Source organism: Stegastes partitus, unplaced genomic scaffold (genome assembly GCF_000690725.1).
Source record: "Stegastes partitus isolate 25-593 unplaced genomic scaffold, Stegastes_partitus-1.0.2 Scaffold884, whole genome shotgun sequence".
Lineage (NCBI taxonomy): Eukaryota > Metazoa > Chordata > Actinopteri > Pomacentridae > Stegastes > Stegastes partitus.
The window spans coordinates 182,614-210,157 of record NW_007578615.1 but is presented as its reverse complement, the minus strand read 5'-3'; the positions used below and the strand labels follow the sequence as shown (position 1 = coordinate 210,157).

At 41.4% G+C, this 27,544-nt stretch overlaps 2 protein-coding genes across 3 annotated transcripts in view; one reads left to right on the top strand and one right to left on the bottom strand.

Moving 5' to 3' along the window:
- Window positions 1–14,742, top strand: part of adcy7 (adenylate cyclase 7) — a 59,088-nt gene extending 44,346 nt beyond the window's left edge. The window contains exons 12-27 of one of the 2 annotated variants that reach the window (XM_008293406.1): window positions 105–151; window positions 1,418–1,477; window positions 2,452–2,529; window positions 5,020–5,089; window positions 5,204–5,301; window positions 5,513–5,597; window positions 6,854–6,991; window positions 7,146–7,199; window positions 7,675–7,883; window positions 8,287–8,398; window positions 8,530–8,688; window positions 9,570–9,716; window positions 10,332–10,439; window positions 10,595–10,694; window positions 12,769–12,893; window positions 13,461–14,742. In XM_008293406.1, the coding sequence (XP_008291628.1) occupies window positions 105–151; window positions 1,418–1,477; window positions 2,452–2,529; window positions 5,020–5,089; window positions 5,204–5,301; window positions 5,513–5,597; window positions 6,854–6,991; window positions 7,146–7,199; window positions 7,675–7,883; window positions 8,287–8,398; window positions 8,530–8,688; window positions 9,570–9,716; window positions 10,332–10,439; window positions 10,595–10,694; window positions 12,769–12,893; window positions 13,461–13,607 (1,737 nt within the window). In that variant the 3' untranslated portion in view covers window positions 13,608–14,742. The remainder of the gene's footprint in view (window positions 1–104; window positions 152–1,417; window positions 1,478–2,451; window positions 2,530–5,019; window positions 5,090–5,203; window positions 5,302–5,512; window positions 5,598–6,853; window positions 6,992–7,145; window positions 7,200–7,674; window positions 7,884–8,286; window positions 8,399–8,529; window positions 8,689–9,569; window positions 9,717–10,331; window positions 10,440–10,594; window positions 10,695–12,768; window positions 12,894–13,460) is intronic. The other variant, XM_008293407.1, reaches the window with a different exon arrangement.
- brd7 (bromodomain containing 7) lies at window positions 14,600–25,774 on the bottom strand. The gene is made up of 17 exons (XM_008293408.1): window positions 25,666–25,774; window positions 25,077–25,270; window positions 24,893–24,986; window positions 24,752–24,809; window positions 23,984–24,128; window positions 23,649–23,759; window positions 22,270–22,439; window positions 21,370–21,484; window positions 21,027–21,102; window positions 20,210–20,317; window positions 19,980–20,115; window positions 18,148–18,259; window positions 18,009–18,056; window positions 17,155–17,236; window positions 15,827–15,970; window positions 15,066–15,206; window positions 14,600–14,967 (listed from the first exon to the last, which is right to left on the bottom strand). Exons 1-17 carry the CDS (start codon window positions 25,712–25,714, stop codon window positions 14,894–14,896), a joined length of 1,857 nt encoding a protein of 618 aa, XP_008291630.1. The 5' UTR covers window positions 25,715–25,774; the 3' UTR covers window positions 14,600–14,893.
- Between the last annotated feature and the right edge of the window lie 1,770 nt (window positions 25,775–27,544).

The window sequence follows — 27,544 nt, the reverse complement described above, 5'->3', positions numbered from 1 at the left end:
ATTTCCAGATTTAAATGTTAGATGACTGGAGTTCTGTTGAGTTTGGCCTTCAAAACTCGCATTTTAATGGCCCCCATTGGTGAATTCATCCGTGTTTTTTCCAGGACATTCCTCTGCGACCTGCGACTACAGGCACCAAGATCACTGAGAGGTAAGACAAGTCTGAGCTGCTACAGTAGCTTCACGATAAATTCACATGTGCGACTGCAACAGAATGTGAAACTCGGCATGTATAAAGAGTGTTTTCACACAGATTCACCCCGGTCAGTGTGACCACCCTGTTACTCAGTAGTATCTTGATAGTCATTGCTCCAGAAGGGAAGAGTGTTTGCCAGGAACTTTCGCAACCAGGACTTTCCCGTCTGTTCATGGAATCTGAACTTGTCATTTTCTTATCACTTTTTCTTTAGAATATTATGTAGTACAGTGTATCAGAGCATCTGGAATGATGTGTTTTCTCTGTTGTTTCACAGTCAGTGCATTAATACCAAATTCAGCTCTAAGCATGGAGATTATCATAATGTGTAAGATGTATTTATTTTGTGGAAGATTATTGTCACGTGTGTTAGCTGACATGTTGTATACAAAGTTTGCCTTCCTTGCCTGCCTTCATTTTCTTACATTTATTTTAATACGTGGATGCATGATCTATGTAACATCCAGTTGATGGTCTGGCCCAGTTAATTTGCAGTGAGCATACAGGCGCCGTGTTTAGTGTCCTGTTCTGTGTGTATAGAGGAGTTAGTCACAACCAGCAATAAAGATTTGCTAACTAAAGCTGTCACTTAGAGTGTAGTACAGCTCTGCTGCACTGGCAGCTATGCCTGCAGAGTGGTGGGAGTGCTGAGCTACATGACGAGCCCTTCCATTAGCTTCAAATAATGCATAGACAAATTGATTACGGTTATAGCTTATAATGCCTAATTCTCTCTGCCCATCTGGCACAGGCAGTAGGCAAACAGACAAATGTTTAAAGTGTAGCTACTGATTAGTGGGAAGGACTCACCTACACAAACAGTGTGGGCTGGAGTAATGTGATTAGACAAGATAAGTGTGTGCCTAAAAGCGCAAGCATTCCACCCTGGGAGAATGTAGGTTTGTTTTATCTTGGAAACTGTTAATTTCATTCATGTATTCACAGTCCACTAAAGCAGAGGCAGCAGCTGGTGAACATGAGACTGAAGTGACAGTGAAATGAGGTGCACCCACGCAATCTTGAGGACATTACACAGCAGAATACATTTTCCTGTGAATAAAAGTAACAGTTGTGATTGGCTCGCTCTGGCTAACAAACGTATATCTAGCATCTAGATTTTCACATTTATATGATTACATTTCCTGTGGGTTTTTTTTTTTGGCTCCCCACTACTCTGTTGTGATGAATTTGTGTTTGTGTCTTACTGTTGGACTCCGACAGCTTTGATGAGTCTCTTGAAGAGCCATTCTCCTTGTCCACCCCTTCGTTCAGCAGCCCTAAGTGAGTGGGGCCCTCATGGCTTGCAAGGTCCTCATTCCTGTCAGTGCAGTAGTTCTTGACCTTTTGGCTTGTCACCTTCAGAAACAAAAAGAACTGATGCATATTTACAGCCACTTGTCTAAATACAAAGGATGGTAAGCTTTGACTGCAGAAAATACGGCTTATTGTGAGTGTTTCCTTCATTTTTTTAAAAAACATTGCAGCTTAGTCCTCAACAATCAGATCTGCAGAAAGAATTATTTAAATGTTGAACTGGTTAATTTTTGTTGGAGGAAAAAAGTATTCAAAAAGTATTTAAAAAGAAATTTAAAAAATCACACCGTAAATTCCATTGCAGCACACTGTAGTTGTATTTGATCTTTTTTACCATCCTGTGGCTCCCTCACACGCCCTTAAATTTCTGTGCCGTGTCATAACCTCCAGGGTGAGAACTACTGCCTCAGTGAAGCACCTTGCTGTCCCAACACTAACCTGAGCAGTGGTATAATACTGCTATTTTCACGCCGCTTCTAACCGCTACCTCTTTGTAACAGGGCAAGATGTGAACTCAAAAGCTGTATAACCTCTGTTGGTGGACTGACATGCTCCTATTAACACTGATCACTGATTGGGGCTTGTGTATATCTGGGTCTGTGCATCTGTGTGAGTGTTTCCTTCCTGAAAGCACAGGGGGTTTCCAAGCAGAAGCACGACAGAAACACTCCCACCGAATCCCACAGAGATCATCTAACACACAGCGTTCTGCATCCGGCACACTCCCTCTACGTAACTCTCTCACAGGCGCAAGCCATGTTTCTCTTTGCTCACTAATGATCAGAATGGCATTAACCAAGTTGCCTCCAAGCACAGCTAAACTGGACCCGAGTAACCCGCATGACCTGATCTGGTTTGCCAGCGTCTGTTTCAGTCAGCCTGCGTGTCTCAGTGTCTGCCTGCCTGCATCTTCCTAATTGTGTCTGTGCTATCTGGTGCAGGATCAAATCCCAGAAGACTAAGTTTGATGAGGAGGTGCACAATGAGATGACCACTACCATAGACGAGCTTAGCAGCAAGTAGGTCTATTTTTACATGTCCAGTCATATTTTATGTAGTTAATTTGATTTTTTTTTTTCATTTGCTATGCTTTATAAAATAATGTACATTTCATTAAAAAAATAATTAAAAGTTAAAACCACGTTGAATTGCAAGAAAATCTTTGTTGCACTGTTTACAAACAGGTAAACACAGCTGTGATATTATTGATGGTTTGCAGAAGCCTTGAAATTTGAAATGTGACAAGTTTCAGGATAATTTGGTTTAAAGTTCTCAAGTTTAAGTTGTATGTTGTATGTATGAAAGAAGTCTAAGTCACCGGTTGTAGGATGCGGGTCTGAGCCACCCCTCATTTCAGTCGACTCTGTCCTTCCTCCTGCTATCTGTATGTTACTGCTTTCTTTATGATGGGAAACAACAACGACAACCTACAAGCAGCAACCTACCACACTGAAAATTTGGATTTGAATGCTGCAGTAAGGCAGCCCTGTTTTTTTTGTTAGGTGGATTATCCATTTTGCTGATTATTGCCCTGTATGTAATTATTCCTCCACAACTATTCCACCAAAGTCTACAGCAGAATGACTGATAGGCCATTATGTACTACAGAATAGACTGACAAAGAGACTAGTATGTAAGTAGCTCTGTGGGTAGTCGACAAGTTAACAGTCAGAATTGCATTAGTGACTTGCAGGCTATTAAGCAATATAACAGCATAAATGCAACATCATTTCTGCCTGAGACATGTCAGATAGAATTTCATTAGTAATGGTGGTGAAGACAACAGCTCCTGTGATCCCACGCTACTTCACTGCATCATCGAAGTTTGTTATTGTTTTGGTTGAGATAGCCCTAGCAGCAGAGATTACATACTGTTTCTTTTAACATTATTACTTCCTTTATTTGTACATGTAATCTCACTGAGACACAGGGTCTCATTCTCAAGAGAGACCTGTTCGCAAATAACAACATAAGCTGCATCAACATAAATTGAAAGTGTTTTTGTGTGTATCCACACATCTCTGCCAGCCAAAGCCTTTAAAGTAAATTTGTCCTGCTTTTGTTTTAATTCGTTTGAATTTTTTTAAATAATTAATTAATGTTTTTTTCATTATGAGGGGGCTTGAGCAGGTTTTAATGCAAATGCAATTTGGTATAAAAATGTGCACCAAAACAGACTCTGTTGCCTTGTCAGTAGATGCACAGCTGAAAAAATGGGAGTAGAAAACTGCATAAAACCTACGTTTTCCCCTACGCTGGCTTCAAACCTGCAGGAAAATAGCACCCTTCATACTTAAGTTAATGTTGCAAAATAGAGGTCAGGTCATTCATTTTGCCCATAGCTCTACTTAAAGCTCTGCGTAGTGGTATAATGTTATCTTTTCATTTTTACCAGAGAAGAGTTTGGGTCTTACAGGTGATAAAACATGCAGCTCAGCTTAAGGGTCATCATAACGATCTGTTTGGAGCGGTGGGTGTTATGGAAGAATTGTTTGTGTTTGAGATATTATAAATGCAGTGTGACTTTTATGCATGTCGATTCACCATGATGTGCAAGCACCAGAGGACTGTACTGTGTAGCAGGCTCAGTACAGCCAGGACATCTTTATGTTACCTGGCTTTACTAAGCGTAACAACAGCAGTGACGCTAAGCGGTTACATGAAGGTGGTTATAAAGTCAGCAGTCAACCCAGGGAGACACATATTTCTTTCAAGAAGAACAAAATATAATCCTAAGCCAATACGGGGAAATAAAAAATGCAATACAGGCTGAACAGAGTTGTTCTAGCCAAAACCAGGAAAGAAAGCTGGAGAAAAACTGCTGACTGTGTGAATGCTCAAGTTACCAGACTTATCAGTATCAATGCTCCATTGTCATATCACGAGACAAAGGCATATAGAACAGTAACATTGCTTTTACATTTCTTGCTGTCAACAAGAAAAATAGAAATATCAGGAAGACTGGAGCTGCCTCTTTGAGAGTCTTTATCACTCATAATTATGCTCACCAAGGAAAATAAATGGTTTAGACTGCATTGAAAAGTTCTTGCCTCCTCTTAGACCCTCTCACTGTCCACACACAGAGCTCTACAGAGTCTTGTAGGAACTGTGACACCATTTTCTATGAGAACAGTGGGTGGGGATTTTATATGCATTGATCTGTTATCTGGGAGCAGGTCAGGTGTGCAGCATAAGTCATCGTGCTGTTGTCCGCCAACCTTAAATCCTGGTTCGTAGTACAGACCTCAGGCCTTTATCGACTTCACCTCATCACAAGGGCAACAGAGTACACTTTTCTCATCTTGTTTTTAATGTGTCAAGTAGCTGCATCAAGTGTGAGTCCACAGGGAGACGTTACTGCCCTGTGTGCTGCTTCTTTACTGTTTATAACAGTCACAGCACAGATGTGTACAGATAGTGACTTTGGAAGTGTAAAAGCCAGAGCAATTATTAATTTATATTTCTCTCTTTGCTTTTCCTACTTATTCTTCTGCATTCCTCTCTCTCAGGCAGTGGTCGAAGTCTGAAGAGAGTAGCAGTTTAGCTCTGTGGTTTCCAAAGAAAGATCTGGAAAAACAGGTTGGTTAAACACAAAGAGGTCCATACAGCAGTCATATGTCTACATTGTTGTGCCTTCCAGCTCAATCAATCTGATACTGAGCAGGAAGTGTGTCGTGTTTTTCCTCTTCTTAGTACCGAGCACTGGATTTGCCAATGTTCAAATACTACGTCAGCTGTGCCACCTTCATCTTCTTCTGTATCTTTACGGTTCAGATGTTTGTTGCAAAGGAGTGAGTATGCCCAAGTTTACTGGTTATTTAAAAATCTTTTCTGTTCTCATCAGTGCAACTGGGAATAACAGACAATCGGCATCTTTTTTCGTTGTTCTTTGTGTTTGACTTTTGAGATGTGGGCACCAATTATTTCAAAAGCACACTGTGAAGATCGCATTTGTTCTGATATAGGCTGATTTCTGACATGCCCTGGTTTTCTGTTCCTCAGTCGACAGATGCTGGGGATGTCATTTGGTGTGCTGGTTTGTGTGCTGCTGCTGATGCTGGCCATCTGTTTTGCAGGTCACGTGCAGGTCAGTGTGTTAAGTCTTACATTCATGTTTAACATTTAGCTATTTAGGGTTTTTCTTTTTTTTTTTTTGTGGCCCAGTTAGCATCTGAGTTTGTAGAAAGTGGAAAAAATTTTTAAAAAAATGCTCCATACGTACAGACGCCTCTAATGCCATGTGCTGTACAAAGGTTGTAATGTGTCCAGCAGCACATTCCTGCATTGTATCATTCTGGCCTGGCCTTGTTCTGCATTATATATGTATGACTCACGAGTGCTCTGCTCCAAAGTGGGATTGAATTAAATTATTTTTTATCAGTATGAGAAGAGAAAATTAATTGTGAATTCCTGAATAGATTTTTATATTGCTGTTGTCTGAAGGCCGCACAAGAAAAATGCAATTTTACTGCAAGCCTCTTATGTTTTCTCCCTTTAATATGTTGTCTGTATTATTCAAGAAGCAATGCAAAAATTTGATTTCATAGATAAAAGAAAATAGATTGAAGACCATGTGATACAACTGAAAGCTCCAGAACAGTTTCTTACTTTGTGGTGGGATTCTAGTTTAACCTATGTTTGATTGTCTGCCTTCCATTTTTACCTCAGTGTTAGAAAAACAAAAAACAAAGAAGGATTTACACACTAAATTCTACTTCAGAAAAAAAGTTGCATTTGACAGGACATTTTTCATGTTTAATAATTGCAGCTTATTATTGTAGTTTCACATTGGCTGTGTGTTTACACCATGCACATGTTTAGTTAAGTCATGTATGACAGTACCAAGGTGTTTGTACAGTGTTTTTAACTTCAGTTAGTGCGAGAACAGAAATGAGCACGATAGACAGCAAGTTTTGTAGCCAACCACAGGAGGTCCATAGGTCATAAATGCACAAACATGTTACAGTAGGCAAGCGCCTGGTTAATTAAGGCAAGGTGTAAACGGATGTGTGTAGTGTATGTATACAGTATGTGTGTCACTGGGCCAGAATTAGCCAGTGTAAGAATGGAAACGTGTAATGGAAGCAATCTCCTGCATCCACTGGCCTGCAGCTTTCTATAGTAGGCCACCCAACTGACTTGACAGATGACATCTGACATTCAGTGCTTGACAGGCAGTGATTTCTCCTCTCAGACAGATTCCTTCACTGCAAATAGCCGGCTGTGATTCACTCACACATGATGTCTGGAGATGACTGAGTGCCTAAAAGTCACATGCTACTTGTACCTGTTTGATTCCATTCTTCCATCGTTTTTATCTTCGCTTCTCTTTATCCTCTGCAGCGCCTGTTTCCAGAGAAGCTGTCAAGGTGTCAGTGGCTGCCAGCTGTGTCTGAGGCGGTGGTTAAACGGCCATGTGTGCGCCTCCCTCTGGCAACCATCACTACTACCGTCATCATTATCTTGGCAGTGTTCAACCTGGTAAGACTATACGCACATGTTGAGTGCTAAGACAGGGCCATTATATACTCTATTTTGAGCTGTGTTCCACTTCATACTTGCCATGCCAGACTTCAAAGCACGCTGTCTAGTGGATGCTTGTCGGTCAGATTTTTTTTTTTTGGACCCCCTGCAGTGCTTCGTCCAGACACGTGTGAAAGAAGATATGGCTGACCTCTTCTGTCTGCCTGTGAGTGATGGATTTATTAACTATTGACATTAATAAACATTAGCTGTGACCCTGAGTCTAAATTTCTGTCTTATCACTTCTATGTATTAATTAGAACCACATGAAGAATATGCCCCCATTAATGTGCCCCACCTGACCCAGCCATGCCAGTATAATAACAAGTGCTTACTTTAGACTAAACCTATTTAATATATAATGAATGCAATCAATAAACCTACTTTACACCACACACATGCCAGCCTTCATATGAAGATTTTTTTTTTCTAATTGAGATAGAATTATTAATAGCTCTTAAAATATCCTTGTCTGGCCCTCCAACAACAAAATAGTGTGTGACAGTGTGTTACAACACCTTTTTATTAATTGTTTGTATGGTGCTTATGAATGCTAAACAGGAGGTTGCTAATAGATTTGTTTCCTCTGTTCTTTTGTCACAGTTCTCTGATTTTATTTCTTCTCTCTTTCTGTCCCTCAGTACTCTGTATACTGCTGTATCCTATCACTCATCGCCTGTGGAGTCTTCCTGCGGGTGAGCTTTGAGCTCAAAGTGCTCTTCCTCACCGTGGCCTCCACAGCATACTACGTCATCATCCTCAGCACCAAGAGGGACCTGTTTGTGGCCTATGAAAAATCCCTGCATTGTCAGATCAATGGCAGCTACAATGGCAGCTGGAACTGCAGCAGGTGGGCGAAAGTACATCCCGTAGCCTCTCTGGTGGTGTTTCAAGGGTGTGGTTTCCTCATCTTGAAAATTTGCCATCTGAAACATATAAGGGAGAACTCTTTTCTTAGATTGCACCCTCTTGGTTAACCTTTTTTAATGATTAAATAAATAGCAACAGTCCAAGAACCTTCAGCTCTTAGTGGCTCATGTATTTCATACATTTATGAAACCGATTCCCGATAAATGTATGAAACCAGTTTAGTAGGTGTGCTTTTGTAAAGTAATAACTAAGTGAATAAATTAATATGAAATGAATAAAGTTTCTTTCCAGTGATTAATATGTGTTTACACAAAGTGGTCGTCTCTGACAAGTGTCATTCAAAGTACAGTTCTGGATGAATAATGCTGTTATTTGCTCTGCAGTGAGGACGATAAGTTCATCCTGACATGCATAGGGCTGGTGAAACACCCCCGGGTTATGAGCTGCATGTACATCACGCTGTTCCTGGTCACCATGCTCATCATCTCACAGCAGGTAAAAACAACCTCTGCCTTTTCCATCTCATTTTTATTCCTCCCGTCCTAAAGCAGACAAACTAAAAACATGCATCATGCCTTTTTCTTTTTCATGTTTTTGCTCTAACCATATGTGTTTCTGCCTCTCAGAATGAGTCCTGCTTCCGCCAGGACTTCTTGCTAAAGTACAAGAACCACACAGAGCAGGATGAGATCGAGACCAGGGAGAACCTGAACCGCCTGCTGCTGGAAAACGTGCTTCCAGCCCACGTGGCAGCACTGTTTGTTGGGGAGAATAAAAAGAACGAGGTACGATTTTTTGCTGTTTTTTTTGGTTGGATCTCCGCAGCTAACAAGCCCCCTACTTGCTATGCACTGATAGATTAGTGATGAAGAGGAATGAAAAATATCGCTATGAGAAACCAGTAAACCATCATGTTATGATATAAATTATTTCAACTGGCAGAAAAAATCAGACATTGATCACTGTTTCTTTAAGTAAAAATGTGATTTGTTCATGTCCATTCAGTTGAGTTTTACATACAGAGAAGAGCAGCCATTTTCAGAATAATTGAATTGTTATCAGGAGAGAAGTCCAGTGTCTCCTGTAAGGTTTGGGTGTTTTGAAGATGTTTAACTAATATGCTGAAGTATTAACTTCAGGTCAGCGTTAACATAAATCTAAGTAATTCCTAATGTCAGTGGGTGTCAATACTGAAGGATACAAGCAGAGAGACTGTCTTGCAGCTGAGAGAAACATGTGTACTTCACACATTAATCTAGTTATCACTAACAGTGATTTTATTGTGGTGATGAAAAATAACACAGCATCCCATTGGGCATGCACACAGTTTAACAAGAGTGGCTGCTTAATCTTAATCAACTGTGCCACTGTGTGAACACTGAGTCTGTATCAGGGAATTTCACATCTCTCAAATAAAAGTTATTGAGGAACTTGAATGGAAATGTTATCACAGACTGCCATTGTTTTCTCTGACATTTTTTTCCTCGTTGCTTCAGAGTTTTTATTGGATTTCAGAACAAATTTCTTGCCCATTGTCACCTTCAAAACTCAGCTCCCAAAACATGGATTGTTCTTCTCGTATCAACACAGCCAGTAGTGTGTTTGACAGTAGAGCTGATATATAATATAAAAGTATTAACTGTTGGTTTTGTGTTTTTCCCAACAGGACCTCTACTACAAGTCCTATGACTGTGTGTGCGTGATGTTCGCCTCAGTGCCAGATTTCAAAGAATTTTATACTGAGTGTGATATCAACAAGGAGGGCCTGGAATGTCTGAGGCTGCTCAACGAAATCATCGCTGACTTTGATGAGGTCAGGAACACAAAGGAGCAAAGGGACGTGTCCCTCAGTTTATTACCAATCATCTTCTGATGTCGACCGTGTGGATCCTGTATTTGTTAATGACAAAAACTAACAAATACCGTAATTTTCAGACTATTGAGCGCACCTGAATATAGGCCACCCACTAACTTTAAAAAGAAATTTTGTACATATGTAGGCCGCACTTGTCTATAAGCCGCCGGTGTCCACGTTGTAACATGAGATATGTACAGAAAGATGTTACACAGAAAGATTTTTTAAACTTTTAATTAGATACGTACTGGTAACATACACAAATACAGTAGCCTACCAGGAAAAGTCATTGATGCTATCTTCATCTTCCTCCTGAGCACTAAAACCACTAAAGTCGTCTTCTTCAGCCTCAGAATTACTTTGTCACACACTTCCTCAGTCTCTCTTTCGTTGTCGCTCTCAATGCCACTTTCGTCTCGAGGTAAATTCGTACATCATTGTTTAAGCCGCAGTGTTCAACGCATGTGAAAAAAGTAGCGGCTTATAGTCCGGAAATTACGGTAGTACATAAAAGATTGGGATGATGAAGTTCCTATTCCTTTCGATTCATTTCAATTTCTTCAAACCCAACAGCTGCTGTCCAAACCAAAGTTCAGTGGTGTGGAGAAGATCAAGACAATTGGCAGCACTTACATGGCTGCTGCGGGGCTTAGTGGGACGCCCGGTCAGGAGAACAATCAGGTGAAGTAGTGACTGCTCCAGGAATCAGACCCCGAGCAGATCAGCTGTGTTAACTGTTTCCAAGCATGCCATAAACACACTCTTCAACCTGTCATTTAAAAAAGCATCTAACAGTGAGGCTGTGAAATGACGTGACTCTTACTGTGTTCTTTCAGGATAGAGAGATCGGGATCATGGTGGAGTTTGCCATCGCTCTGATTGGCAAGTTGGATGGCATCAACAGACATTCATTTAATAGCTTCAGGCTTCGTGTGGGTGAGTGTGCTCAGCTGCTTGGCAGCTTCAGCATGGACTCCTCATTGACTGAGTACTGCACTGTACTGTATCCATCTCTGTTAAGGCTGGCGCAGCATCTGAACACGTTTCCATGGTTACGCTGTACATGATCGGCGTGTATGGCTTGTTCTTTCAGTTTGGCAGAGCCTCTAATAGGAGTTAAAATCATCTTCATAAATTTATGTGCTTTAACCTTTGACAGAAATTAGTGGTGTCTGCTTTGTGGTTCCTTTTAACTTACATCACAATGGTTAACTTGGCTGCATCGAATAATAAATGTTTTACTCAAACAAAGACACAGACAGGAGCTCTTTGAGTATCAGAGAAACCTTAATCCCGGTCTGTTGTGTCTGCAGTCCACACAGTTGATTCTGCACAGACATGGATGAAAGTTTTGGTTAAACATTTACATTTTTTGGGCGATAAAAACTTACATAAGGCATAAACACTGAGATGTTGCACCAAGTAGCATAAATCTTCTTTATCAGACTGCTGTATTTATCAGCAGCCATGTTTAAAACGTCTCAAAACGTATCACAGTAACATCCACTCAATGCTTGTTTTTTAAAGGTCTTGGCACAGACCTTTTCTTTAAACAGGGACAGCATACTTTTTACCCACGCTCTACATATTTTAAGATGCATTTTGCAATTAAGTACTTCATTTTGTGAACAGCTTTTGTACTGTCACAGCTTTGGCGGTGAGCTCCATCAAAGGATAATAAACACTAGCGGCATAATGAAGATGCTATTATGTCTGACTCGTGTTTCAGGTTTCATGTTGCACTCCATCACAAAACATCTCATTCATCAGTATTTTCTCACTTTTGGGATTTCAAGAGGCTTTTAACTCTTCTGCAGTTGAATCATTGGTCTCTCAGGTGTGAACACATTCTTTACCAACTTCATTATTTGAGTTAAATTTCAAGGTACAGTTGCACCTTGTAATGAAAATAAGCTGAAGTGCTCTCTGCTCTGCTTCTAAACAGCATTCCTACCTTTAAAAAAAAGAAGGAGCCCTAAAAGAAGTGCTTTAAAGCTGCATTCTTTCTGACAGCCAACAGGGGGCGACTCCTCTGGTTCCAAAATGAAGTCTGATTGTATGAAAGTACAAAGAAAATGAACCTACTTCTTACTTGATTTGTTGCCTCAGTAAGCATTTTCATGATGTGTTTATTGTCTGAATTGCTACTTTCACATCTCCTTCAATACATCATGATACTCATTTTATAAATTGTGTTCTCATCTAGTACAAAATACAATAAATAAGTAATACTAATAAATAAAGAGTACAGTTTAGGGAGGGGCTGCCTTGTGATTGACTAGTCTCTACCAAATGGGTGTGTATAGATAGATAGATAGATAGATAGATAGATAGATAGATAGATAGATAGATAGATAGATTCTTTATTGTCTGTCTTGAGTAAAAACAGAAATTCATCTTTAAAGTGGCTCAATGAAGCATTAAAACATAATTAAGAACCACACCCAGGCACACTGACTAAAACAAATTCAACAACAGTTTAAAGGAGAACAAAAAAAACGGCCCTCATTCATTGCGTCTAGTTTCAAAAGTATACTAAGAAATACAGCGAGGTATACCCAGTTCTGAAAGGCTTCATCAGCATTGTGTCAGCTCCTTTAGGCTTGAATGTAACAGACATTAATTTATAAGTAAAAGTCCCACGCTAACTTTAGGAAAACATTCAATATTAATCAAGCTTTTTTTCAACCAAGTTTTGTTTCAGCATCTTGCTGCACAAAAGCCTGTTTTTGACTGACTTGAAAAGTTTAAGGCCACTCAGGAAATTAGCTTTGCTGTGTAACGTCCTTGACAAACATGCTTGTAAAGCAGCAGCGCTGTATTAATTAAAAAACGTTCTTTAGTTTGTTTATTCTCGTCAGCCTAAGATCTGCAGATGGATGAAGCTCACTTTTCGTATTTCATGCTATTTTACCTGCCGCCATCTTATCTTCTCTAAGAATTCTGCACATGAACATACAGAAATACAAAGTGAAACTTGAATTGTGTGCCCTTGCTTGTTTTTCCACAGGAATTAATTATGGCCCAGTGATAGCTGGAGTGATCGGGGCCAGGAAGCCTCAGTACGACATCTGGGGCAACACGGTCAACGTAGCCAGCAGGATGGAGAGCACCGGGGAGCTCGGAAAGATCCAGGTACCTTCAGCGCAGTCCAGCGGAGGCAAACATCAATATTTCATTTGGGATTTTTAAAAGGTCAAACAGTCACATGTCACGGCTCAAACAGCTCTCAAGCTTTGTCTCACAAATCTCAACACAGTCACTTTCCACAGAGGTTTTATTTTGTACATCCATCTTCACAGTGACAGAAAAAACTATTCCCATCATTGTCAGTCATAAGAACATCTCAAGATAAGCATTCCCTTTGTTTTTCCCCTGCAGTTGCACTTTATTGCTCGTATCACATTTACTACTGGATTTAAAACAATTCATGCTTTAACTTGATAAACTGTGTGAATTACTTTGCCTCTGCTATAATGCTCCCAAAGTGTATTACTGCCATAGATAGCTTCAGTGTAATTCTGTCACACCAAAATTATTTTGCTGCAAGGAAGATCTCACAATGATTTTGGGACGATGTAAGTTGCTTGGGTTTTATGTTAAAAATTCATAGTGTGTAGCCGTTTACACACATTGTGCACATTTGTCATTCAAATAGCACTTTCCTTGGCTGCAGCTGTGCCTTCTGTGCTCTCCGTGTAGGTAACAGACGAGACGGCCGAAGTGCTGCATAAGCTGGGCTACTCGTGCGAGTGTCGAGGATTCATCAACGTCAAGGGGAAAGGGGAGCTGAAAACCTTCTTTGTGTGCACCGACATGAGCAAGCAGCAAGGTATGGGGCTGAGCTGAGGCCACGCCGTCGACGCAGCCAACAGAACTGGAGACAGACTCGTGTACACAAGTCAAGAGTTTACACACTCCTGCACACCACAAGGGTGGACGTGACTGTAATACAGCTGTGTTCCTGAGATGTTGCTGAATTAAGGATTTAGAGGAACTGCTCCTTTGCTGTGCGGTGGATGTCACATTCGACACTTGGCAGCCTTTAGTCAGATCAGGAGATGACGGAGGAAATGGTCAGTATGTACAATCATCTTTTTCTAGTCGCAAACACATTGATGTCCAGTGATTTAGTCACTTTTGTACTTTTTTCTGTCTCTAACTTAATGTGATAGAAAAAAAAATGCGTATTGTACTAATGCCAAAAACAGTTTTTTTTTGTCTTTAAAATAACGATGGATTCTGTTTGGATCATAATCTGAAACCCATCTGTATTCCCGTTTGAAAAAGTGAAGGACACTCTGCTCTGTTACCGTGTAATGAGCAAGACATATGTGACCTGTTTTAATGTCAAAACTCTTTTCTTGCTCCCTTCTGCTGGACATATTCACATAACAAAAAAAAACGTGGTAAGTTTCTCTCTGTGGCCAGGCTGCAAATCCTAAAGCCATCTCTGATGAAGATTAGCGCGCCGTAACTTTAGGGTCAGGCTTAACAACTCTTTTATGTGGACCAGCTGTGCCGTTTGGCCACAGTACCAACTGTTTAATATTACATGACATGATGTGTACTGCGTTTCAGGAAGAAACAGATAAATCCTTGTGCTGTATGTATGTCATCTGTTTAAGGTGTTTATTCTGCGCAGATAACAAAATCAATTTTCAGTGTCTTTTGCTGCCTGTCTGCATATATGCTGCAATGAGGGAAACCTGTGACGCTGCCCCGGTGTCCTTCGTCTGTGCGATCTAACAACCTGCCTGCTGTGAATGTTTTTTCTGGCCCCAGCTCAGACCCGATCTCTCTCTCTGTGCCTCTGAAACTTGATTTGTCTTGTGGCCTTATCTTCTGAGACCAACATCTTGTCTGTAATTGTGGTTACATAATAATAATAATAATAATAATAATAATGTATTGGCCTTCATGTGAACAAATGTGACATTGACTTTTGTACAGTTGCAGAATGTAATAAATGTTTTCCTAAGTCTGCAGCTTCTCATGCAGCGCCACACAAGAGCCGAGGTTTATAATAAAAAAAACAAGGTTTATTGATTGAAATGCATACAAATGTCACACACAAAAAAAGCACCTTTTGTACAAAACTTAAGTTATTAAATTGAATGAGGGTGGTTGGAAATTCACGATACAGCGACAACTGGAACCGCATCCGGACAACTGGACGAGGCCTCCATCGGTTCGACCGTCTCCTGCACTGGAAGAACAAAAAAAGTACATGCCGAGTTGAAATGCATTTCTTGGGTTACATCAGGCATTTGAGTGCCTTTGAGTGCAAGCGGTGAGGCGTCGTACCTGTAGTGAGGTCTATGAAGGGCTCAGGTGGTTCTGGAGGTACAGCGATGCCCATGGCCTTCCGGATACCGTAGACGCTGCTCACATCACATGGGGCCACTTGACCAGTCAGCTCAGCCAGGTTCACTGTCACCTTCTCAGCTGGAAAAGCAGGTAAACTGACGTGAGCAGGACGTAATGCTATTTGTATATTCAAAAGAGGAAGGTGATAAATAACGGGAGCCAGTAATGGGTTCAAGTCTTCTTGTGTTGATTGGAGAGAACATTTTTCGTAAAGATGCTCATAGAAGGTGGTGTTAAATGTTGAGTGATACGCTTTTTCACTTTTCCTGCAAATAGAAGTATAACGGAGGATTTGAAGCTCACTTGTATCTGTTGTTAACATGAAGCTACAGCCAACAGCTGGTTAGCTTAGCCAAAGTACAATCAAAGGAAAAGACATCAGCGCTGCTCATTCAGACAGCTCTTCTCTGGGAGCTCAAATATTCAGAAGTCACAAATTCTTGGCAGACATAATATTACAATAAAGAAAAAACGGTGTTTCTGGGACCAAAGCTTTGATGAAAACAAACCCCCCAAAGTAAAGTAAACGGTGATTTGGATCAGATCACCGTCTAACAGTGAATTCTTGTCTGAAGCTAAATAACGAACCGGGCCTGTGTACGATGGATGCCAGAGAGATAAATGAAGGGTTGTAAGAGGTCTGGTGGCGACTGCTTCAATGCAGGAACAAAGGGGTCCAAGCAGCGAGAGGCTCTTACCCAGCTCCAGCTCCTTTGCCGTCGGGGCCAGTAAGCAGATCATGTTAGGTGGCTGCTTGGCGCTCAGACGCTCCTTCTGGGCTTCCTGCAAGTCGTGCAGCAGCTTTGTAGTCTCGTCCAATTTCTGCTGGAAGTGCAGCGCCTCTGTGACAGACAGGAGACAACACTCACAGTTAATACTTCCTCTGGGTTCCTCCAGTTACTTTGTGGTAACCCACCCCGACACCGGTTACACTTATTGCACACAATACACCCATTCTCTCTGCACCCTCGTACAGACCCCCTCAGTCATACGAATACATCAATATGAGTGCTGAGAGGAGAGAGGGGAAGAAAGTGTGGGGCTGTTAGAGAGATCTAAGAGGAGACATAATAGGATGATGAATGGCTAATGTGTTCACCAGAGAGCTTTACATTGATGGATGCTTTGTGTTTGTTTGAAATACATCAATTTAAATAGGATTTGAAGTGTAATTATGAATGTGCATGTAAACAGATCAGTGACCTGCTCTGTGAGTTCATCCTAATATCAAGTGGTCATTGTTTCAGTTACATTGTTGAGTTATCAGATTACTACACTTGTTCATCTGAGTGGCTTCTTTGGGTTTCTGCCCAATTCTGTGACATGACATTTGACATGAGGGCTTGTGTTTTCCATCTTCTTCTCGTGTATATTCTCTTTATTTCCTGTCAAGTAGTCAAAGGCATTAAAAATCTTCCTGCAGAATTGTTCCTAAAATGGTTCCTAGTGTTTCAATTAATCAGTTAATGGAGCATGGACCCAATTAAGTATCAGAAAGGTGGTTGATGACCAATTAGGAAATTACTAGTTTTGGTTCATTTTAGTTTTTGCTGATGCCGACACTTTCTTGTGAGTTTCCTAGCTAGTGTAGCTACATGTACAATTCACTGTCACACTGGTAGTGAACATCTCCAGACATCCTGCAAATTAGGGCTGGAACCCGAAAAGCCAAATAGCCGACAATTCATTCGCTGTGTTGGAATCAGGATATTGGAACAAACAGCCACCCGCCACCACAGCGCGGCACCCCCAAATATTTGGGATATTCATCGTTAATTGGGGCCGAATACCCGGAGAACAGAAATTGCTATTCAGACCAGCCCGACTGTAAATACACACAAAATGATGTATAATTGATTTTACTGTTTTCAGCAATCAAGACAAGATATTCAAAACCTTGTGCATTCTGAAGAACATAATTCAGTGTTTTTTTAAGACTTTCATGAATATCTGAAGATACTCCCATAGTTATTAAAAACGTGGTTAGATGCAGTCCTAAATGCAAAAACAGAGTCACAAGTTTTACCCCCAGAGAGCTCCTCAGACATCTGCAGGCCAAGAGCAGAACGCAGGATGTCCAGCCTGTTGGATGCTCTGGGTTCAGCTACCTACGAGAGACAGAGGGGAAATGACATGTTTAGTCAGATTAGAAAACTGCATTCCACAATGGACAGCTGATGCGTCAAGGGAAAACCCAGGCCTTTTGAAGCCCCTTTTGTCATGCTGCTTCTTTGCTCTAATAAAATCAAACCTAATCAAAAGCTGCAACACCCGAGCTGGGGGATGAGTGTAAACTGGAGAGCAGCCAAGAACAGCAAACAGGCAGCACAGAGGGTTGCTGTGTGCCTGATGGTGGGGCCCGTGCTTTGGTTTCCTCCGCTGCTCTGAGGAACGATTCAGTTTAGCAGCCAGCGGGCACTGAAAGAAAACACAGCGCTCTCCAAATTCTCCATCAGCGGGCCTTGAGCGAGCAGCACTGCTGTGTTTTCAAGGGAAATGTACTTTCCATGCGTGCATGGATCACGGCTAACTGCAGGCCCCTGCCATGTTGACACAGCTGGTTGATGCCGCAACCGTCAGCAGAGGCCATCTATAATCCAAATGAAATCAAGGATCATGGTATGGGGTGTAATGCAAGAACATGTGACGCGCTTCACACTGAACAGCAGCGCAGCAGGCGCTCCTCTTTCAAGCATCACATCCAGCACTGATGAGGATGAACACCTCTAATTTTGTGTTACATAGCTGATACTTGTCATGCCAACATGTGATGTCTATTTCTATTGTACTGTGTGTAGTTGTGTTAAATATAATACTAAAATTGTTTATTGCTGTGGACGGAGCAGGTTTGTTCAGCTCGACATTAGCACCAACTCTCACCTCCATGTCATCCTTGTGCTCCTGTGTGTTTGCTGGCTCCTCCACCTGCTGGACAAAAGGACGGAAAGTTAGTTAGTCGACCGGTAACATTTCTCTGTGCAGCCAAGTTGGGTAGTAAGATGTCACAGTAGGTGCTTACTGGCTCGGTGTCCTTCAGGGCTCTTGAATGCTCTCCGTTGGTCATTGCATCCAGAAGATTGTCAGCCAGTTTGTACACATACCCGTCTGATTTGGCCAGAAACTCTGACAAGCTGCCAAACAAACAAACACACAGTCACCACTACTGTTTCCTAAGCAGCAGCAGCAGCCGTGTAAAAAATGTGAATCACTTTGTTGGCTTAGACTAATGACAAGAAGTCGATATCGACACTGCTGACACTTGCTGGAAAAATAACCGCACCTCCTACACAGTGAGGCAGAGACAAGTGAGAACCTGCTACTAACAGGAATGACACATTTTCATACATTTGACAACAAAGTCACGGCGTGCTTTTACCTACTGTGAAAAAAAAAGGGAAAAAAGAAAGAAATGCATTCAGGAGACGGCACAAGAGACAGTGTCCGAAAATAACCGCTGAATTAATTCATATACATGCATCATGAAGTGTTTGGTATTATTGAAATAAAACATGACATAAGGGTCAGTGATGTGACACAGTGTGGATTCCTGCCAAAAACACAACACTGAAAAACTGTCACCCCACAAGACAAAAACCTTCTTATATACATGTTCTATCTGTGTTAAAGTCAACCCTACATACACCACCGCCATAACCTGTTTGAACTTCCTATACCACAGAAAATTAAAGTGATTACAAATTTGTAATCTGTTTTTGGTTATTGTTTTAATGGCAGTGATATTGTTACTGTTCTCTCACCTGAGAGCCAATCACTGCTTCTCTGACTCTCTTAAACTCTTAACATCTACTACCACAATTAACCAAAAAAAAGTCTCCTTTCAGGTGTTGATTAAACCCCTAAACACTCATCTCTGTGTATCAAAACTACAGATTTGTTTAATGAAAACAATCCTTTCCTGCCTTAAAACAGCTCAGATGGAACTCTTTACAGTTTCCTGTAATGTGCAGCTCTATGAATTCCCCTCCTTGTATCTTCTTTTCGTACATCCCTCATAGTGTGTCTTGTAGTATTTTTACTTAATTTTCACCAGAGTGGGGTCTTTAAGCTTTACCCTAACAATGTCACTTTGCTAGCTAGCACAGCCTACGAGCTCATTAGTCAGCAGTAAAGCGGAGCACCAGTGTTAGCATTGTTAGCTCTTGTTAGGAAAAGGTAGTTCTTTTTTTTATCTTGACAGACTTGTGTGCTATTCTGCAACACTTTTAGAACTAAGACACAGCAGAGGCAACTTTAAATTACACCACTAGCTGCTGCCATTAATACCGTCTCAACTCCCACGTGGCATGCTAGCCAGCTAGCTAGGTGGTGTGTACAGTCTAAATAAATACGTTAGTTTCCGTTTGCATGCGGCAGCTAACTATTGATTCAGAATTACTTTGGTGTTGTTGCTGCTAGCTGGAGCTCACCAGCTCATTCATGGAGCAGTTGTTGCTAATTTGAGAGGCAGGAGGCATGTGATTGGCTGACAGGTGAGAGGACATCACCACTGCCAAAAGTCAAGTCTGTTGTTAATTAAATGAGTTTAAAAGTGAGGATAAAATGAGTTTTAAGTGATCCCTTTGTTCATGTGATTATTTATTTAACTACCACGTTTTTACTTAAAAAGCCAGAAGAGAATAAAACTGAAAGCATTTTTTAGCCATCGTGTGAGAACTGATGGGCTGAAGACAAGAGTGAGATCTGGTCTACAGCTGACAACTGACGTCCTCTGGACTGAGGGAACTCAGTGAAAAAGCAGAACATCTGGAAAGTATTCAGCCAGGAATGCCTCAAGTGACGATTTGCGTATGTCACAAAGCTCGAGTGCGTTCATGGTCATCCTGTGCGTACCTGTCTGAGCCCTGCAGACTGGAGTCCTCTCCATAGAACGAGTAGATGAGGTCAGAATCCTCCTTGCTGACGTTGGAGAAGCTGGAGTCGTACGTGGGTGCGTAGGAGGTGAACGGTCCATAGTTCATGTAGGACACTGTGGAGAGCGTGCCACAGAAAACAGGTCATTGTCTCCCATGTACGCTCAGCTAACAGAGAGTAGACGTCTGATGCTTGGAGCAGTACAGTACCTGGAGTAATCCTGTTCCTCTTGTCCTCCCTGAAGCCCTGCAGGCTGTTAACGCCGCTCTGCAGCCGATTGGACATCATGCCCAGTTTCACAGGACAGTAGCCAACATCTGTAATAGCAAACGCTGACATTAGGTTCTCTCAGGTCTATGGTTGCAGCTAAAGACTATTTTTCGTATTAATTTATGTGCTGATTATTTTCTCACTTGATTGTTTGTCTTTTAAATCCCTCTCCAGTCATTGATTTAACTTCTGAATTCCTATTTCTGGATTAAAGTTGCTCATGTGGAAGTTTTCCTTCCATGAAAATGATCCCTTCCTGCCTTAAAATGCCTGAGAAGTATCTCTACACTGCTTCCTCCAGAATGTGCAGATCTATGAAGCTCGTAGCTCTCTCTCTGTCCATCCTGCACTACTCCCTGCAGCTTGAGCACGCCAGCTCTACACTACACAGTTGTAAGTTGTAATATTGACTCAGCCACACATGTTCAAACTGGAAACCAATTCTGAAGAAAAACAATGATGCAGACAGACTCAGTCCTTTATGGGCAACGGTTGCTTCGGTTTGTTAGTTATGAAACCCTGGAAGTGTGAATCCCTGGTTTTGAGACTGTCATCAGCAAACTGGGAATGCTCAGCCACAGCACTGACTGCTTCTTCTGCTCAAGATGTGTCTTGTCACATATGAAACACACCACATGTTTGGCCTGCCTAGTATTTCACCTTGATAGTAATCACCACTATCAAGTACTTATCTGCTAACTAATCAAAGAATGGATGAATTGTTTGAGCTCCGTTGAGGTTTGACCATGGACTTACCTCCAGCTGATGGATCTGCTGGGTTGAGGATAGCCAGAGTGGTGGAGCCATCAGACTTCCGCCTCGCAAAGTCCAACTATACAACAAACAAACTGTGAACTGCAGCTCATAGGCAGGAAAATAAAAACTGTGTTTCAGTATGAGAAGTGATCCTATCGTGCTTGTACAAACCATCTCAAACAACAGATCTCATATTAAACCAAAAGTTATTTGATGTATATTTTGTCTGCCTTAAAATGAGCTATTTTTCAGTTCATGCTGCCATTTGAAAGATGACGTGTTTAATAGCAGCTACGTCGATAACATGAAATAATTCCTAAGTTTAACCCTGCTCCTCTCTCACTTCACACTGCAGCACTCTGTTGGACAGCTTTCCTCCAGACTCCTCGATGACCTTGCGGATTTCCTCAAGCTCTTTCTCTGCCTTTGCTGCTTCGTCCTTGGAGTCCTTGTCCTGTCTGCAAATGAAAAGGGAAATTGAAAGACGGCGGATGAGACACTTTGACCATGACTGAAAAGGTTTCTACTTTGTGGCGACAACAAAAAGCATGCACACAGCAGCAGAATACTGCAGGAAGGAAATATGCGTGAGCTTTTCACTTCATTCAACGCCCACGTTCTGCTTTCATTCCTCTTATCATTTACCTGTAAGCTTTTGCTGACGTCACCAAGCGCTATTAAGATTTTTATAAACAATCTTCTTTTTGAGTTAGAAAGGTAAAAAGTAGCTGAATTGAAAAGCAGCCCAGTAACAGGCTTTCTGAGGCTGATTCTCTGACAGTGACTCATAACCAACACGTAATTTTGGTCGTCAGGTTCTGTTACATCACTCGGCAACAACACAGATGTAACAGATGTACAGCCATGAGAGAAAACAAGTCCCAACATGCTGTCAGGCATTCCTCACATTCTCAGCCTCTAGCTCCGCAGAGGAAAAGCGATTCACTGCAAAGTCAGAAGAAAACAAGCTCTCAGAAACCAACACGGCACTGACAGAGTGGGAAGCCATTTTTTTTTCAACATGCTGCTTTTCTAGTTCTGGTTCTGATTAGTCTTCTTGGCTTTACTTGTATTAATGTGCAATCCAACCCTATTTCAGCTTTTATTTCAACCGTAAAATCTGGGATTGTGGCAAGCCTGCTCTGGTTTCAAGGGGTTCTGGGCTCTCCTAGTTTCACCTCCATTACACGGCAATACGACTTAAAGAATGTGTGACTTGTGTAAGGCGAGCAGGTTAAAGCACCTGGGTGTGCTGGGGGTCTGGGATCTCTCACTGCTGTCCGTGGTCGCAGGTCCCTCCTTGCTCTGGTCCAAGCTGGTGCCCCCTTGTTCCTCAGATTTCAGTGGCTGTTTGGCGGAGGGGTCCAAGCCAGCCATGAAATCTATGCTCTGCTTCAGGCTCTCCAGCCTCTCCTATTGGAAGGAACAAACATTTTTTTCTCTTAGTATCAGGAAAGAAAAGAAGAACAAAAAAAAAATGCCTGTGGTGTTGATGATGCTGTATGTGATCATTTGAAAGCAATTTGCGGCTATCTGCTGCCCCCATCTGTTGCATCACTGCAAACACAAACACACTTGGTTTTGCGTCCAAACCTCTACTTAAAGTTTAAAACAAACACAAACGCTGCTATTATGGGAAGACATAAACATTACCACACATTTTTTTCTCCCTCTGTCCAGACTTAATCGGAGTTTTTCCTTACCCCAAAATACAGCAATTTCTAAACAGCCTAGGAAGCGTGGTGTTTGAACGTATACCAGGGAAAACATAGTTTTGGCAACTGCAGGAAAAAAACAACCCAGTGAGGATTAGGAGCTGTCGCATAAGAGTTTAGTCACCTCTAACATTTGCTGTATTTATTCATTTTAAATTCTATTTGGATGCAGGTTTATTTTGTCAGAGAAGATGGTAATTCTAAAATAGGAACTTTATCTCCACAACACTGCAGCTGCAGAATGACTGCTGGTTAGTGTGCAGTGTTTGAGTGCTGCTATTAAATCCCCAAGTAATGTACAAATACGTAAACATGAACATGGTATATTTGATCACAAAGAGTCAGAGGACACCGAACAAACTAACAAAGCAGGGTAAATGCAACCAGGAAGCTATCTGTGGACTTTAACTTTTGCATCTTCCAGTGTTGCACTGAGGGCAGAGTCTTCTACAAAAGCGACCAAGATGGCCAATGCACACACAAATTGTTTAGTTTTTTTTGTTTGACAGGAAAACAACCTTTTAGAATTTAGATGGCTATTGCAGACTTAGAGTGAGGGGTTTTAAATCATGACATACTGCGGCACAGACAGTTTACACAAAATCACATTAGTGCCATCTAGGTTTGAAAGTGAAAAGCTGGGTACACCTGTGATGCTAAAGTAATTTATTTCAAGATTTAAAATATGAAGATGTAACTAAAATAGTAAATGCCCAGAAACATTTTCATACTGAAAGGTTATTTCTTAGTGACACTATTTGCCTTCAATCCCTTCGTGAACACTGTTAGTCTGAATAGCCAACAAGGAATGAACGGAGAATATTATGGTCCTTGTTCTCTTCAGAATAAAGCCAACAACAGTAAGAGGCAAATTATGTAACACCAGATAGAATCTTCAGTTTCATACCTGGCTCAGGATCTTCATTCCAGAGTGTAACAGTTTTCGAGCTGCTTTATGGTAGATTGTCTCAGGTTTGTTGTAAATCATGGCGTTTTCACACATGATCCTGAAATCCACCTGCATCAACAACACATCACATGTCAAACACTGACAACATGACAAACAAAAAAACTTCCGTGAATCAAAATGCACTGATAATGTATAAAAATGGGGTCTATATGACAAAACTTGGCAACCTGACTTTGTCTCCTTCACTGTTTAAAGTGTCTCACTGTGACCTGCTAAGTGTCAAGCCAAGTGCCTAACACAGTAACACAACTGTGCATAATACAGACAGGTACCTTGAGCTCATCCAGTGTCTGGTAGCAGTCTTTCTTCACTTTTTCCTTTATTGTACTGAAGTCCATTGGACGCTTGATAATTGAGGAGTAACCAGGAGCGATGAGGTCTGTCACTGGAAATGAAAAGAATGCGCTGGGGTCTTTCCTACAGAGCAAACACACATAAAGTCATTAGTTGCCACAACAAGAATTTAAGAACAAAAGAAAGAGAGGTGTTACTGAATAATATAAATCATAACACTGTGAAGCAAATCGCTAATAGGCCTGTCACAATTATTATACAGTCATCTGATCGCAATTATTTGAGTTGAATGTGATCACTTTGTATAATCATTACAATCACTAACACGACCCAGTTAACAGTTGGACAAAAGCGACAGAAATATTATATTTCCATCTGTACTTCCACATAGTTTTCACTGTTTGTATCCTTCTCCTGTTATTATATAATGTCACCAACTGTTGACCTTAAGGTGCTCTACTACTGACGTCAGACTGATGGTATGTTGATGAGCACGTATTGAAAATAATTTGTCAGTTGTGCAGCAAAAAGGTAGCAGTCAAAAATCACAAATCTAAGTAATAGTGGCAAACAATATACAGAAAAATACATTTAAACATGTTGTTACTCGCAATTATTGGTCTGACAATCGTAAACTTTTTTTTTTTTTTAAACCATAACAGCCCTATTTGCTAATAAATGTGCAGTATCTTTTAAACACACAGATAAGTAGATTGTGACACGTCAATAAGTGAATATCGTTGCACCTTTGGAGCTGTCTGATGAGCTGGTTCAAAGCTTCCTGCAGCGGAGTCTGTTCTTTTTCTGTCAACATAAAATCATACAAGAAATGTAAAGAGACGTTGGAGAATAAGTGTTGGAATAATTTCTAATTTCTTTGACATTACCTTCCAGTTTGTCCAGCTCTGAGCGTATAGGAGTCCTGCTCTGCTCTCGATCATCGTCTCCATCTGCATCCTGTCCTTTCTTCTTCTTAGTCATCTGACAGAGAAACACACACTTTAATTCCAACAGCCAGTACTGGACCTATCTCAGACTAGAACAAGGGATCAGGATCTTTAGTGACTCTACCTTTTTCTTTCCTTTGTCATCCTCTGGTGAGCCAAGGCTCCTTTCTTTATCCTTCTTCTTTTTCTTCTTCTTGTCTTTGGGTTTGTCAAAGTCCGCCGGCTGCTCGTCGTAAAAAGTGTCCAGACTTGAGCTTCCCGTGGTCACTTCGTTCCCGGACACTTTTAACACCAGCTTAAGCGGCCTCTCAACGTATTCTGTACAGAACAAATCAATCAATGAGCCTCATCAAAGCATCAATGATGCTAACAGATAAACCTGTGACAGCTCGGGGATGCTAGAAACAATAGCTGCTAATAGCTACCTCGAAGTTGTTTTCGTGGCTTGAGCTTATGATGGGTAGTACTCCTAAATTGTTTACATTTTTTATCAGGACAACTTGTGAGCAACAGACAGAAACATGCGGGAAAATACACCCATAAACCAATCTGGAAGCTAACAGCAGTGAGCTAGTTAGCTAAACAATCAGCTAGCTTAAACTATGCTAACTCGGCTACCAGGCGCGAAACAGAGGATTCCGGCTTGTACATTCAAATGCTAATCAATAAATAACTTATGTGGATAACTGGTTGAACTATCTGAATTGAAATACCTTCATATCCGTGTTTTTCGGACTTATGTTTTTTGTGCTTCTTGCCCATTGTTTGTATTTTGGTCTGCCACCGGCCGGTTGCTCCTTCTGGTCCGTGTGGCGGAAGCAGCGCAGCGGCCTGAGCGGAGCGGCGCCGCCCGCAGCGACACCTGCCGGTCAGGCGGACACAACACACGGCTAGACGGCTACTGTTCTGCCGGGAGGGGGCGAAATAAGCTTTGAATTAAACTTTAACCACAGACCAAACCCTGCTAAACTTTTCTCCTGTGATAGATGTCCTTGTGAATCTCGAACTTATCTGTTAGTCTGTGTTATGAACTTCTTCTTTTTTTTGACAACAGTGAGGGAAACCATGTGTCAGCTGGAGTGAGCATTGTGCAGGACAATGAAGCTCCTATCAGTTCCACTGCACCAAATTAGTTCCTTATTCTGCACACTGAGCCAAGTAAACACAGATTTACCCCCAATATATAGATAAGATAAAAGATCATCCCCTTTACTCACACTATAACATGAAGAAACCTTAAAAGGGCCAGTCAATGGCAGGAGCACTGCAGTGATGTTGTTTCATCAAGCTGGAATGCTTGCAAGTGATGCTGTAAAAGAGAGGCTGAGTGATCCTGATTTTTAGCCCCTTGTGGATGTCAAGCTTCAAAAATGATAGACACTACATTTCCCACAATGCTTCTGCACAGTACTTCTGTTATTGGCACTTACATGTTATTATACATATATTTTGCTGCATCTATGAAGGTCTGCTGGGTGTGTGATTTACATTTTTTGTCGCTATAAGTCTTTGCACATCCCGTTGTGGACGTCCATGTGCAGCAAACACACTACAAGGGCAGCAGTGCACATTCTCAGCAGTATCGTGCACCCGTGCAATACACAGACGCTGTTCTAATGCGCATGTATGGTACAGAGTCCTCCAAGTGGGCTAGAAAATAGTATAATAACAACAAATATGTGTCAGTAGAGTCCATAGCTGTCAGTGTGCACGTCCACAAGAGAGTATCATCAAGGCTTACGGCTGTCAAACTCCATTTCCAGTTTGTACCACACGCCTTCATTTATAAATGTAAAAATGAGGGTATTGTCAGGACTATTTTTCAGAGTTGAGAAAGTTGCCTCCAGAGCCACAAAAAACACAATTCAACTGTTTTTACAGGCACAGGATCGTTCTCAAATGAGTAGTTGTGTATAGATGTGTAAGATCAGCGCACTGCCCTTCTAATGCTAAATTTGTGTTGTAACACTCTTGTGTTTGCGTTGGCTAACAGAGACTCGCAATGGGTGCTGTTCTTCCAACTTTAATTCGCAAATGAATTAGCTGAACCTTGTTTAAATAAACCAGACTAATCTCAGAGGGGAGACAGATGACACTTGGTTGGATTTGGGCTTCACAGGACTCTGTACAGTCTGGAGCTTCCCTGCCTCGCAGAGCTGTTATGCTCTGTTAAATCGGCACATATTGTACCGGCTGATGAATGACAGATGTTTTATTCATGGAGGAAAGATAGTGTACATTCTTTGAAGCACATTCCAGGTTTTATGAAGAGGGAAAAGGATGGGGGCAGAAGGTTTGAAAGGAATGAAGATTGACTGAATCCACCATTTCAGCCATTCCTGCCTTCAGATGAAGAGGTGATTCTGACGCTCTGTTGATGTTTGAGTCTGTATCTCACCAACCCATCCCCTCCAAATTACCTCCTGATCTGTGTCATGAAATACCACCACCACCGCGGTGCATTCTTTACATACACGTGGGATTGAAAGCTGGTACTGTGATGGACTAAGTGTCAGTTACAAAGCTAACAAATTTTTATCTGTGGAAATCAAGGGTCAGAGAAATTGTTTACTCAGAATATTCCTGTAACTC

Bases quoted from the DNA above. Each gene is read 5' to 3' on its own strand.
- brd7 (XM_008293408.1), bottom strand. From the start codon at position 25,714: ATGGGCAAGAAGCACAAAAAACATAAGTCCGAAAAACACGGATATGAA. The intron at 15,207-15,826 runs GTAAGAGCCTCT...CTGCTTTTCCAG, and splicing joins GGCAAAGGAGCTGGAGCTGG to CTGAGAAGGTGACAGTGAAC. The intron at 14,968-15,065 runs GTACGACGCCTC...TTGTTCTTCCAG, and splicing joins CTTCATAGACCTCACTACAG to TGCAGGAGACGGTCGAACCG.